The sequence below is a fragment of the Sphaeramia orbicularis genome, chromosome 24, assembly GCF_902148855.1.
Source record: "Sphaeramia orbicularis chromosome 24, fSphaOr1.1, whole genome shotgun sequence".
Taxonomy (NCBI): Eukaryota; Metazoa; Chordata; class Actinopteri; order Kurtiformes; family Apogonidae; genus Sphaeramia; species Sphaeramia orbicularis.
Window position 1 is genome coordinate 19,122,362 of NC_043979.1, and position 15,181 is coordinate 19,137,542.

Genomic DNA, 15,181 nt, shown 5'->3' on the forward strand with positions numbered 1-15,181 from the left:
TTTGATGCTAAAATTGTATAGGTTAAGCATTTCAAATTACTTTTATGTGATCATTAGAAAAAGTTTGATGGTTATGTATTAGATCTTCTGCTGTTTCCTGATTTGGAGATAATAAAGCCTGTTAATGTAAACACAAAAAAAAACAAAAAAAATCAAGCACGGCACTACATACAAGTGGACATGATCACAAGGATGTAGCAATAGGAAATTGCTCATAAAAAGAGCAAAGGGTTTCATCATATTTAATATGAAAGTAATTTGTGTAGTCAAAAACAAACCACAGCATAATCAATAACCTAACGACAAGCACCATTTATTTGATGCCACTGAAATCCATCTACCATGGCAAACAAAGCAGCACATCCCTACTCAGCTCAATGAATATTTAGTATGATAATGTGACACTATACAAATCACTTAATTGCCGATTCTGATGCTAATATTGTCACTAATATTGTTGTGTCAGCTTGTAGCCTTTTTTTCTCTTTTTACCATGATAAAAATGTGCAAAGCGTACTGTAGCTGTTTATCAAATCCCAAAACAAACCCCTCATTAATTAATTTCTGGCAGTGTTAAATTCAGAACTGCACAAGGGTTTAGGTACATCTACACCCATCAGGGATGTTTTAACACTCTTGATACTTCTGAGCACCCACCCCTGAGCTATATATACTCTGTGAGGGAATAATCAGTCCTCTAGTCCTCCCAAAATAATTGTCACTGAAAAATTTTGTTATTAACAGGAAGGAGATCGGCGAGTGGGATCTGAACGACCTGCTATGTATACGTCTCTGTACGATGACCATGTATGTGCACGGTCATGTCATTACATGTTAATGGGTTTTCCTCTGATGCTACAGCGGACCAGAGAGACGGAGGCTGTGATGGAGAGAACAGGGAACCATTTGATGTTTGCCAGTTGAAAGAATAAGCCTTCCTTTGGGTTGTGCTTTCCACAGAGGCATGCTGGGATTGAAAGAGCGCTTGCCCAGGGCTAAAGGGGATTTTTGGTGGGCGTCACACATCCAATTACCTCGGTACCATCACAGAAATCCAAGGGGAACGCGCACACAAACAGACAGCTACACACATACACGTGCACATACTAACACGTAAAACACCCACCGCAGGAGACTCTCACCGCAGAGGGGGCGCAGCCAAATTTGACTCTTTTGCTGGTGCTGGATCAGTTGCCGCAGAATTCATGAATATTATCAGCATGTGTTGATATGTGGCTCATGATATAAATATGGATCGCAATATGGAAACACCACCCAGGTTCCACCTCTTTGGAGAGCATTATTAATGCATTCAGAGAAGCTATTACTGGATTTGCATGGGCTCTTCTGATGAGCCAAGAGGACCTGCACATCCACTAATATGTTGAGGTTTACTGGTGCACTTCAAAGCTGTTTTGAAGTCCTCTGTTCTGCGGAAAAAGGCTGAGATTTCTACGTGTCTAATATCCCCACCACCACCAAACATTAATAACTACATGGTGCCATATCAGCACACTAAACACGTACACCCACTAAGCCAAACTTAAAAACACAACATCCTGGAATTAATGCAGTCAAACTTTTTTTTTCTTCCTACAAGGGTTAATAACTTTAATATTTCCGCTTTCCTTAAGACAGAGGCCTGAGGGCCGATGGGAAATACTACTTCAACCGACATTACTATAAAATCGATTTCGTGGTACATTTCTAATTATACAAGATGCATCATTTCTTTTAATAACATGATGAAATGGCCCGGAGCACCATCCTTATTGAACTTAATAAATCTATATACGTGGTATTAATGCACCTGCACAAGTAGAGGGTAGGAGATTGTATATTTAGTGGATAAAAGTAAAATCAAATTGTTTCAACTCTATAGGTGGATATTAAAATTAACTTTGGTGAGAGCTTCCATCACAATTTGCATCTTAGGGAATGTGGTTTGTTTAAACATTTTCTTCCGTCCTCTTTAATATTTGAGACTCAAATCGTTGTTCTTCCCTAAAAAGGAAAAACAAAATTATGCATTCACTGAGTAAATACTTAAGAAGTGGTAAAGCAGTCCCCTAACAATCAACTATAGACGACTATTGACCGGCAATTTCACACAATCAGCCTTACCCCCAGTTGAGCTTGGAGGAGAAAATCTATGGCGAGGCTGGCAGTTAGTTTAAGAAAAAGTTGCTGTTCTGGAAAGCTTTTCTGCTAAGTACACAGACCTTTGATTACAACCCACCAGCAGACAGATACAAACTCCACTCTGACATATATTTTAGCAACCTTCAAGATTATCATGCCAACAAAGAGTCACCGAAGAGGTCTAACTGGTCCATTCCTTATAATTAAACTCTAGCCATTAAAAAGTACCCTGAAATTATGAAATCATTCTTGGTATACAAAGAGAATCAAAGCCATCATACTACTGCATGCAACGAAAAAGGGAATGTAAGAGCACAAGGACATAAAAAGGAGGGAAATGGAAAGAATCAGAAATAATGAAAGAGGGGAATAGGTCAGCTCAAGCTGTGAATGTGGCATTTGCAAAGGCCTCCTTCAGGCTTCAGTCATCTTCAAATGGAACACATTTAAGAGACATATAAAGGACATCTAAATGGGCCGCCATGTGCATGCCTTTTCATATGTATGTCCATGAGTTTGTTGTGCCTTCTTTCAGACAGACTGCAACAACTCCTTGAACTGAATTCCTCTGTAAAAAAAAAAAAAAATATTATCTCACATTTCTCTCTGGCATAATTTTTTTTAATACACTTCTCTGGCAACTCAATGCTTCACATACAATAAGATAAGATGTGATGTGCTGAAAATGTAATAAGGATATGCATCATATTTCCAATCCGAACACTTGCTCAATTTGATACAATTTGACCATGTCAAAGTAATTTAGAATTAAACAGTAATCTGACTGTAGTTTATGTTAATGTGGAATGAATTAATTTTGTAAAGATGATATTATTGTCAGTAGTGTAAACGCTTCATTGTAGCAATTTGATTTCCTTATCAAACAAAAACATCTGGAAAAAAGTGACTAGCTGAAATATATAAAGGAAAGGAATGCCATAAATAGTTGATGTGAGCCTTTGTTGAGGCCAGGGAAGAATGAAGCAAATCAAGTGAGAATTTCACTGAAGGCAAAAAGCGTGGGCTGATTCTTGCGTTGTTTGTGGTGAGGGAGAAGCTCTCCAAAAGGAAGCACACCTCATGCTGAGCAGAGATGTACAGAGTGGGTCATGAGCCGGACTGGTTTACTAATAACTTAAGGCCAAAAGCTTGAATTTCAAAGAGGATCCATGAGACTGTAAGATGACAACCCACACTGACTGAACCTATTTTTCATCGATGTGTTGGTCACAGCAGCAAAAGCATGGAATGTATTAAATGCTAAAACTAATTCCTGCACCAACAGAGTGTAAATGTAACTCCAGGTGAAGCAAATGAGAAACGCAAAGACCTTGACGCAGCAGCCTGAATAAAGACAAGAGCAGAGACAGCAGACAATCAGAACAGGGAGAGAAATCCAACATCTGCATTAAATCCCGTCCTGAGATTTCTTCTTCCACTGAGTGAAATCTCTGCGGAGAACTGCTTTGCCTACTCCAGATAACTCCGCTTGCTTTACCATAGGAAGCCATTAACTGACAGTACACGGCTTGAGGTTATCCCCATGGGTGTAACAGCCTCTGGGATATACTATGTCTGGCAGAGAGATGAAGCGAGCATGATACTAAAGAGATTAGCTATTACATTGTGAATTTCTGTTGGTTTCACAGACTAAAAAGCCAAATAATACAAAAAGGATCAGCAGACAGTTGTATATCCCTTTAAAGATGGTAGGGGGTTTAGTAACTGTGGTAGCGAATGTAAAAGCGCATGTAATGACTGCGTCACTTTTCCCCATACAATTCAACACATTCAACATCCATGATGAGTCTTGCTCAAAAGGGCTGATGTGCGAACATGGTAATAAATCACATTGCTAAATTAATATCTCAGCAAAGTGTTGCCCTAGATAGTTGGGAAAGCTAACAGGCAGACAGAAAGAGCACACATGCTCTCAGGCTTACACACACACACAAGCATTTTCATCGGTTTGGAAATTTCACAGAGCCTCTGCAGAGCCACGGCACAAGTCTCCTGTCTCATTTGAGCAGAAGGGGAATGACTGGCTTATAAAGAGGACGAGGAAAATACAGCATGAATGTGTGTGTGTGTGTTTCAGTTGTATGGAAGGGTGGGGCAGGGATGTCTTGCTATGATGCTAGTTATATACAGGGGTGTTTCCATGTGCACGACTCCTGCTGTCTGTCTGTTTGGCAGTGGTTTTGAAGCCACAGTCTACTGAAGGAGTCATTGTCAACACATTTACTTCGCCACTGTTCCTGCTTGTCAGAGAAGCTTAGGCATTATTTGCAACAAAGATAAGTAGGCCCCATCCTGCAGTTGCCTCACAGCAATGAAATGGTGGTGATTTTTGAAGAGACACATTCAGCCCCCCGCACCCATACATGCACCCCCCACCCCCCCCTCCCTTTTCATGGCAATCTCATCTGCTCTTGTGCACAATTGTAAGGCTGCTGCAAGGAGCTTTCGTTTCTGCAATCACTTCACATTTGTTTCAGCGATTGATTTCCTGGCATGTGAGGGGAAGAAGAGAATGAGCGAGTGGGTAGGCAGCGAGAAAGGGAGGGAAGGAGGGAGCGAGCGAGGGAGGCAACGGGAAAGTCAGAGGACGTGCAATGCCAGGCTCACATACTGTCACCATGACAACAGACATCACTTCACAGGAGCAGCACTTAGGATGCCTGTGTGGGCTGAAGTGACATAGTTGAAGGTTGGCATTAGCCTCTTGTGGGTGCCACAACGCACCAATCCTCTCCTGGTTTGCTTTTTGCTTTACAGTATTTCCTCCATGGTGCTGCTAAAAGGCGCCCTGTTGCTCTTGTCAGATACCTATTGGGATTGCTGAGTGATTTGTACTTTATGTGTGTAAATGTGGGTCCTGCCAGTTTGGCTTAACAAAGACAATTCAATTGACTGAAAAGCGTAAGTGAAGACAGGAGGAAACATTCATATTCAATGAGCCCCTTTCATCATTTGCGTCACTTTGAAGCTAGCTAGCATGTATTATTCTCTGTGATTTGAAGTGATGCCAATCATAGAAATGATAACTCGAGATACAGAAACATCCCCAACACATTAAAAAGGATCTGTTTTAGCAGCTAATCCTGCCGTTCATTAAGAAAAAAAATCTGTCACAATTTATAGGGGTATACAACTGATGCCTGACATGCACAACTAATAGATACCTCATCAAGATCTAAAGCATGTATTAAAGGATTGCATAATACAATATTAATACATGACCAAGTTCCTGTGGCGATTTAATACCCGATTAATTATCTGCTTATAAAAGGAATTCTTCCTTTGTAACCTCTATTAACTACTCATTATATTAGCTATAAACTAGGCAAACAAATAAATGCCTCATATGAAATTGTATCATGTTAGAACTGCCTTTGCCAAAGCATAATTGCACCTGCTTTTCCTTATTGTGCACATGTCAACAACCTGGCTAAAGGCATTTTGGCGTGTTCTTATCAGCACACAGCATGTATGGCTAAATGCTTCATTCTTTGCATTTGGTCTTTGTCATCCAGTCACTTACAGCACATCAAACACTAATGTATGTAACAGGAACACATAATGAATTGCTGGGGGGGGTAAATGAAGCGTAGGAGACAGTGTGTATATAGAAGAGGCACAAAGTAATTTAAAGCTAAACTGTGACATGAATTTTGGGTAGCAATACAACATTTACCAAATGAAACACAAAACAAAAATGGTTTACATTAGTTATCCAGTCGTGGTCATTTTGGGCTTAAACTTCATTGTTTTAAGCATAACAGCTTTATAGACTCTACGTCTAAGAGAAAGCACACTGGATGGATGTTTTATATTCAAGCCACTAACACTGCACTCATACCCCATGTGGTTTAATGAGGAGAATCTGGTCAACAAATCATGAACTGGGGTCTGTTTTTATCTTCAGACAAAATAGTTAAGTGAATTTATTGCCCATGTAGGCAGTTTATATTTAATTGTACAGACAAATAACAACATAGGAAAGCACCAGGTATTCAGTATCACTTCATAAAGGTATAAGTTGACTGTGGAGTACTGTACAGGGTGGGGAAGCAAAATTTACAATATTTTGAGGCAGGGATTGAAAGACAGTGTATGACCTATTAGTTTATTGAAAGTCATGAGAATTTATTTGCCACAAGAAAATTGACATAATAGAAAATGTTTTTATTCTATGTGTCCTCCCTCTTTCTCAATAACTGCCTTCACACGCTTCCTGAAACTTGTGCAAGTGTTCCTCAAATATTGGGGTGACAACTTCTCCCATTCTTCTTTAATAGTATCTTCCAGACTTTCTCGTAATAGTTTTGCTCATAGTCATTCTCTTCTTTACATTATAAACAGTCTTCATGGACACTCCAACTATTTTTGAAATCTCCTTTGGTGTGACGAGTGCATTCAGCAAATCACACACTCTTTGACGTTTGCTTCCCTGATTACTCATATGGGCAAAAGTTTCTGAAAAGGTATGGATAATAGTGTTAGGTATGATTATGACATCAATATATGTTTGGTTTCAAAACAATTGACGTAGTGCCCGCTGAGAAAAAACAACTAAATGTTCATTGTAAATTTTGCTTCCCCACTCTGTACATCAACCACTTGTTGCAACTGCTGCAGTAACTAATTACTTCTATACTAAACAGTGCTTGTACAGCAATATGAAAGTCTGTTTTTAATGTTGCATTAGACTGAAATGTGGATTGGATGGAAGACAGAGCTATGTGCCAATGACTAATTTATCTCAGCAAACTACATTTGTCATTAGACATACTCCAACTGCACCAGCACAATTGACCACTTTGGCTTGTTGAGTAAGATATTATAGCATTAATTTATTGGATCTGAACCACATGTCTGTCGACATAAGGAAATGAACACTATTGCACAAAATGGTATCACCACTGATAAAAGCTTCATTGCTGCACAAGGTAATATTAGCTGGACCAAAGCTGACATTTAAGATTTAAATCTTGTTTTTTAGGGGTTCACATGATAAATGGGCACTTAATTAGAATGTCAGAAGACAAAGGGGAAACAATAGCCTCTCTGAAGGTTATAAGGCCATGCTAGACTTCATTAAAAGTTACTTTTTATTGTAAATAAACCACAACCACTAGTAATGCACCAGGACAGGACTTAATGAATGAATGACTACAAGATCATTAGCAGCAGCTTTCTGTCCTCAGTACTGTACAAAGCAAGGCAAGTAGCTCAGGGTTTGGGGATGTGGGCTTAACAGTTAAAGCAGCCAGCCAGGTTACAATAAGCTTCTTTGGTCCTCTGTGGGGATTTGGCCTTGAATGATCCAGAGGTAAATTGTGTTCCTGAACTCATCCAAATCCTCATAGTAGAAGGAGGAAAGTATTACCACTGGCCATGATGCTGATGTGCGAAAAGAATCCTTTTTTACAGTTCTGAACACAAATCATCAAGAAAAATATTCTCCGTAAAACATCCATTAGGAGAAAATATTCAGTCATCGCACTTGTGCACAACTGTATCTTTGCTTTGAACTATGCACAAGAAAAAGAAACGGGATGCTTATTTTTCTTTGCCTAGGACATTGTGGCAGTTGACAATGTTGTAAAAATCCCTGCTACAACATTAAAGCTTACAGTTCTGTTTCCCATTTTGCCTATTACCAAACAGCTGTATATTTCTAAAAAGCAAAAGGGGCAAAGAGGGGGCAGAACTGAGGTTGGCATCATTCCACTTAGGAGAGCCATTCCACCACACAGACATGCAATTCACACCATCATTACCAACAGTAATTTCAACACAAAGCTGTAATCACACTTAAGAGTATAATAAGTTTAGTTTCCAAAGGTTACCACACTAAAAATACACTGCTTCACCTACATGCAATTCACATGGAATTGAACTGTTAAAGTAAAACTGTCGAATATTATCTGGTGAATACTGAACACAGCGGGAATAATTCAGACATTAAGTTCAAACATTGTCTCTGCAGTGTATATTCAGTGCCAGTCTCAGAGGACTAGGTCCAAAGAGAACTGACATTCAGTATGATTAAGTTGGTGCTATCTGAAGCCCCACCCAGGGGTACATAATAATCCCCAATGTGCACTGCACACTTTTCCACTGCAACGAATTACTTCTTTTGCACCGTACCCAGCTGTATACTCTCATTTTCCTGTGATTGAAGCACATATACTGTAGACGTCCATCGACTCCTCCCCAGGGAATGATGAGGGAGACAGGCAGAGAGAGACAGGCAGGCAGATAGGGACTGAGAGTGGGAGGGAGGAGAAGAGATAGAGTTATCTGTGGTCTCATTACGGTGGGAAATGTGAGGGTCCCGATCCAAGGGAATGATGAAGGACTCTGTGGAGGAGGCCTCTGAGAACCAACAAAGACGGCTTTAGTTTCACTGGCAGAATGCATTTGCATAGCTTAGAAGCCAAAGCGTCTGAACCGGGGCTCATGAAAAGAAACCCCAGCAATTGCTTGGACTTCAATGCAAACGAGAGGGAGGGAGAGACACATAAAGAGAGAAAGAGAGAGAGAGAGAGAGAGAGAGAGAGAGAGAAAGTGGGATGGGAGGAAAAAGCAGTAGGAACTTTTCGTCTTTGCTTCAGTAGTGCAACACAAAATGAGATCAGGAACATCTGCACATCCCATGGAGGTTGTCGCTAGCCGACTTTGATGCAAAGAGAACATACTGAAAGTGGTACACTTTCAGATAAAGTAGCAACCAGAAAAACACTTCCATGCTATCATAAGAGTCGTGTTCCATCGAAAGTGCTTGATATTATTTAGTATGGGTTGCCTGTAAGTAACATTGCACATGAAAAGCATACAAGAATATTTAACAGGTTTGTTGGTAATTCTGGGGAAGAGGGTTTTCCATTTGCTATGATGCAGGAGCTGCTGCTGGCCTTTCGCAGCTCTGGAGAGCAACACAGAGATGAGCAGTGGTGGAGATAATAGAGCAATCTCCTGAAGGAGACTGTACTTCCATGTGCACAGAAAGTGATGAGAAAGAAAGAGACACATTCAGAAAGAAAGAAAGGAAAAGAAGAAAAGATAAGGAAGGCCAGAAAGAGAAAAGAGTGGTGAACAAGTTGGACTATAGTTACATCAGTCAATCAATCCCTTTATTTGTCCGCAATGGGGCAATTTCTGTGCAACAGCAGGAGGAACTCACAAATAGACATCAATCGATCAAATACATGAATACACAATAAAATAAAAATACTCAATCAGTAAGGGTAAGCGTCTCTCTTTCTCTTTGTGGCCCAGAGTCTTGGAGAAGCCATTGAGGAGGAGTCTTCATCAATCCTCTTTAATGGCCCTGGCAGCACCACTTAACACACTAGTATGTAATTTCTTCATTACTACATCATGATTCCACCATTTAGTCCATGGTGGTGATGTATACGATGCACTGGGATAAAACATAATCCTAGAAAGTTGGATTTTCACACACTGTCTTGTTCATTTATTCTTGGGACACTATAGATGTATATGATTACAACTCAGAGGTGTGGATTTAAAATCAAGAAAAGGGAGACGAATCCCGACTGTACTAGACGAACTGATTTTGTCAAAATGATGATTTCATTCTACAATGTCTTGTTTGCTACTAAATCCCAAAGCTTATTCAGTTTACTGTCATAGAAGAAGACTGGAAGCAGAAAACGTTCACATTTTAGAAGATGGAATCAAATAACTTTGATTTTTTAATCTTTAAAAATTATTCAGATTGACTGATTGTCAAAACAGTTGTCAATTACTTTAGTAGCTGACAACTAATCATTCATCAGTGTAGTTCTACAACAGTTGTCCCATGTTTGATGAAGTCAAAGATAGCCAATTTGTTATTGTCTGTATACTCAGCTCCCTGTTTTTTTTGCTCCATGCTGTTATTATATTGGCTAGAGCTGCACAACTAATTGAATCACAGTGTCAGCCAATGCAATTACATAATCGCAAATATGTCCAATATGTGCACATAGAAATCTACTGTACCACTAACTTTAGTATAATATATAAAACAAGCAAAATGAAAGTCATTACAAGTTTTTATATTTTTTCTGCTAGTTCAAGTTAATTAAAATTGCGACATTGATTAGTTATCTGTGAATCTTCCTTGACTTGCAATATTGTCCACAACAACTGCACGAATTGTCCTTCATCAAATCATGCAGCTAAAAAGTATATCGTTACATTTCCACCATTTGTCAAGTTTATTAAAAAGAATCCAACACTGCACTAAGCTCTGATGTCAACCCCTCTATGAAACATTCTGCAAATTACCAGCACCATTAAGTGTTGCCCTCTCTCACCTTTAATATTATGCAGTGACACGGCGACTGCCTTTCACCTGTGGCATACAACGGACTTCTCAGTTCCTATGACCCCACCCGCTTCATGTGTCAAAACCTTCAGTGAATACAGTGGGTGGCATCCCAACATGCATGCTAATGCTTTGTCTCTATCAATAATAAATGCTGACCCTTGAACCTTGCTGATAAATTTTCATTCAGGCCACTTCCCAGGAGAGGTGCTGTGCTGCAGCTTCAGTGCTCCATGCTTCATAAACAGGACCTCACTAGAGGTTTCTCATAAGTTACAAGCCAAAAATATACTCATTTCTATCTGAGTAAGCATTATTTGTTGTAAAAGTAGAAGAAAATACAACCACAGGGTTTGAAAGGGACCCATGTAAATCCCAGAAGCATACTTAGGGAGCACATGTAGAAACACAGTAGTAACAGTGAAATGGGGTGACGGTGCTCAGGGGAATTTTCAGAGAGCATAACATACATGGATCTACACAAGCACACAGAGACAGCAATACTCAAACACTTCCATCTGCTCCATCTCCTAGTCTCGTAAACTGCTTCTGCTCTAAGCCCGCTAGTCTACACACAACTCTATGGCAACACCACAAGGAGCATTATGGGATATGATTCCTTTTAATGAGCTTGTATCTTCATGTGTGTGTGCACATACTGGAGTACAGACAGCTTGCTCACAGTAAGAATCATATTTTTGATCTGACGTCTACTTTATACATGATCAGTTTTGATGGTTAAGCATCAGGCCCATGTCCCCTTAATGTATGCATCCCAGAGACTGATGCAGTATGTGCGGATATCAAATAAAGAAAAGGCAGGGACTTCTTTAAATATCAATCTTTGATGGAATGCAGCACTGTCAGGCTTCAAGCACAACTGGACTAATACACTAAACATAAGCAACAACGTCTACATATAAACGGTACGCTGCCTATAATGAGTGTTTAGAAAATTGAAGATTAGGTAAAAAAATCAATATGAGGATACTGTGCATTTAGGTTTACTATGAAATATCTGTGCAACAGGTCCTAAATATTGTGCATACACATGAATAGTCATGCGACTCCACTAATGTGCTGTGATTTATTGTCTTCTTGTGCAAAGGAACTGATGAAATCCTAGTGCATTAATGGTCAAGTGCAGCTCCATGACTGTATCCGTTACAGTAACATTTCATACCTGCAGCATCTGTGCATACACCATGGCAACAATCGTCTTTTTAGTGCTTGGCAACAGCCTTTCATACACCATTCCATGGCTCTACTTGACCTCACATCTTTCCAACGTGGCCTTTGCTTCAGTCAGAGCCACTGTTCCCCCCCAGACCAGTCAGGCCTGTGAACGTCAAGGTCTCCACATTGTCGAAATATTAGTGCACATGAATCATTTCCACACAGACTACTGCTTTGGCTACTGCTGCTGCGGGCATGACGACTCATATTAGACATCATCTGTGCCACTGGTTGTACAAGCAGACAAGGTAAGAGACAGAAATGTGTCTACTGTTAAGTGTATGAGAAGGAGAGATAGGAAAAAGAAACAAATATAGAGAGGTAGGGAGCCTGATTCACCACACTTTAATTATTCCTGCCTGTGCATACTAAGTGGCATTGCTCAATAGATTACAATCGTTATAATGAGATTCAAAATATCCTGATGTAAGACAAGTGCCACGTCGACCTTTAGTAAATCTCTGAATGCTAATTAATGCATGAGACCAGTTGGAGAGGTGGTTAAAGGCTTTTAGACCAACCTAGGTTCCGGTGTAATAATCTATGAGTGTACCCTACTAAATTTAGCCTGCTCACCGTCCATCATGTGAGTGATGGATTGGATGAGAAAAGGGGGCTGTGCATGATTGGCTACACACGAGATTTGCTGTATAACCTTAGGGTTGCTTGGAACATTTGGAGCCTCTCACTCTAACATGACATTCAGACCTGGTTTGTTACCCTGACACGAGTTGATGTCGCGTGGGTTATTCTTTATAAGGAAGGACCTTGTGATTTAAGTGGGGATTTATAAGCGGCCACTTTTACAAGGTCATGATCACGTTTGAGAGCTGAAGCAAATTGCACATACTCACCGTACACTCCTTGGCAACGGATGCCCTCCACGATCAGCGCCAGTAACCCCAAAACACAGATAATTAGATCCATCCTTTTCACGTTAATCTCTGCATATCCAGCTCTCAATGGCAAGAAGTCCTTTCCGGGGCGGTGTAACTGAGGTGCATAGACGCAACACTGCTCCGATTCCGCGCGCGTCGATTAATTTAGTCTCAGTAAAGGTATTTGTGTGCGCGAGAGGTGGACGCACTCAGGCGGTGATGGGTTTGAGGTCCGCTGCCATGGAGCCACTCGAGCGGTGGTGCGTTCACGGCACGGAGACGCCGCGGAGGATGCGGGGAGGCAGGCAGGCACGGTGAGCAGGGGGGGTGTAAGAAACCTGGCCTCGGAACAACCACTGGTCTCGTCTTCACTCCGGTAAAGGTGTGCGTGTCCGTGGACTTTAAAACCCCCCAGGACGCTGAACCGAGAGGGCGCGCGGATGCTGTGGACTACAGTCAGACGGAGGCTCGGCACCCACGGACATCGCTCCTCTATTCCAGCTGTGGTCACGGATGCTGCCGCGTTGACTGCATGCTGTCAAGACGAAGACATGAAAAAATAAATAAATAAATAACTAAAAAACCTTTTTTTTGGATGATAAATTCGTCTGTTGCGGATACTACAGTGGAGGCTCGTGCGCTCACACAGTCACATCACGACTGCACCCCGACGTCGCGCGCTCGACTCATCTCTCCCGGTGGCAATGACAAGGGACAAGGGGAGGGTCCAGTCCGGTGAGGAGCGGCGGAACGGCTTCTTTCTACGCAGCTTCTCGGCGATGCCCCGGTGGGTGTTACCTTCGGAGAGAGTACTTTTTCGGAAAATTTCACGCGACTGTTTGGTTTTTTTTTTTGGAGCCGGATGTGTGCCGCCGTGGAGACAGTTGAGCATCAGTCACGTTGCGCAATACGTGCTACGAAGACCGAGTGGCACCGCAACCGGTCTGTGGCTACGTCAAGAGGTGCGTGGCTTCCAGCGCTCATCTGTATGGGAGGCTTCGCTCAGCGTCAGGAAAGGCATGAGAGCGCAGCTGCTGGATGCTGAGAGAGAGAGAGAGAGAGAGAGAGAGAGAGAGAGAAGAGAGAGATGGAACCATTGGAATTCACCAGATCTGTGCAATCAACACAAACACCTCTCCTCTCCTCCTGTCCGCTCATGTTTCAACATTCCTCCTCTATCAGACAGGAGGGTGATATGCTGTCTGTCATGTAGCATCCATCTGCTGCATCGTATTTCTTTGACTTGAAACAGTCAGATGTCTGTGTTATTCAACCAACTGCACACCGCTGCCGCTTCCAAAGGCCTCTACACACTTTTTACGGCAACTTTTTTTTTTTTCCAACTTTTAAAGTTTTTAACCCTTTCATGCATACTGGTCACTACAGTGGACAGCTATTCTACTGCTGTTCTATTGTTTATTCATGGGTTTTGTTGTTTTAGTTTCATATCAGGACTCTTATGCACTGTAAGCCCGGACAAGTAGAGTTTACTCAAAAAGTTTGAGGCAAGTGATTGCACTTAAATGATTTGAGTAACGATCGACTAATCAGTTGGTTTAAGTAGGTTCAACTTTAATGCTAAAAGTATTGAAATTTTAAGTAGAAAACACTAAAAGACAAGTTATTTGTACTTTAAATCTGTTGTAAAATCAACCCCACTATCCAACCATTCAACTCAGCATTTTAGGTTACACTGACTAATTTTCTCAATTGCAGCCAGATTATCATTGATCTAACAACTTTTTTTAAATTCATAAAACTCATAATCCTATTCTTAAAATGGTTTTGAAATCATTCAACTTAACTTATTGTAGCACGAATGAAAGTTAGCTTAATGCCATCTGCCAGGATCAAAACTGCATCTAATCTAACTTATCATGTAGATTTCCTTACTACAATTCTAGTCTCAGATGAACAGGAAAGACATTGTTCTTCCTATGGCTCTGACTCATGGTGCAGCTCTACAAAAATACAAAAACAAACACAAAAAGGCCAATAAACACTGCCATACACACATTAAATCCAATTAACACTAACACCACAACCCCGCTAAACCCCTGCACATAAAAATAACACATTTTCAACAACATGCCCAATACCCACAATGCAATGCAAAGATAAAAAGGTGTGGTCATGACTAAAACTTAGTGATTTAATTCCATTCAACTTAAACTTTTTCATACTTCAACTATGTCTACAAATTAGTAGAATATACTTAACATTTTATAGTAACATCGTAAAACTTAAATCATTTAAGTGCATTGTAATTAAAGCATTTTAGTAAATACAAATTCCGGGCTTAGTGTGCATCATCCAAAACACTGCAATGCATACAATTACTGTAACTTTGCTGTTCTTCATAAACCTGATCTGCAGTAACATGTTTTAGTGTGACTGTAATAAACATTGATTGATTGATTGATTGATTGATTGATTGATTGATTGATTGATTGATTGATTGCATGTCCTCCTGAGACCCACCAATGCCTTTTGTCCTCTGTAGGGGACAAAAGTTTGACAGTTTTACTATAAAAATGCTGTGCATTGCAAAGGACATTCCATTAAAAAAAAATCAATCAAT

The 15,181-nt window shown here is 40.6% G+C and overlaps 1 protein-coding gene across 2 annotated transcripts in view; it reads right to left on the minus strand.

Moving 5' to 3' along the window:
- LOC115415393 (MAM domain-containing glycosylphosphatidylinositol anchor protein 2) overlaps nucleotides 1–13,100 on the minus strand; it is a 200,537-nt gene extending 187,437 nt beyond the window's left edge. For both annotated transcript variants that reach the window (XM_030128949.1, XM_030128948.1), the window contains exon 1: nucleotides 12,577–13,100. In XM_030128949.1, coding sequence (XP_029984809.1) covers nucleotides 12,577–12,649 — 73 coding nt within the window. In that variant the 5' untranslated portion in view covers nucleotides 12,650–13,100. The remainder of the gene's footprint in view (nucleotides 1–12,576) is intronic.
- Between the last annotated feature and the right edge of the window lie 2,081 nt (nucleotides 13,101–15,181).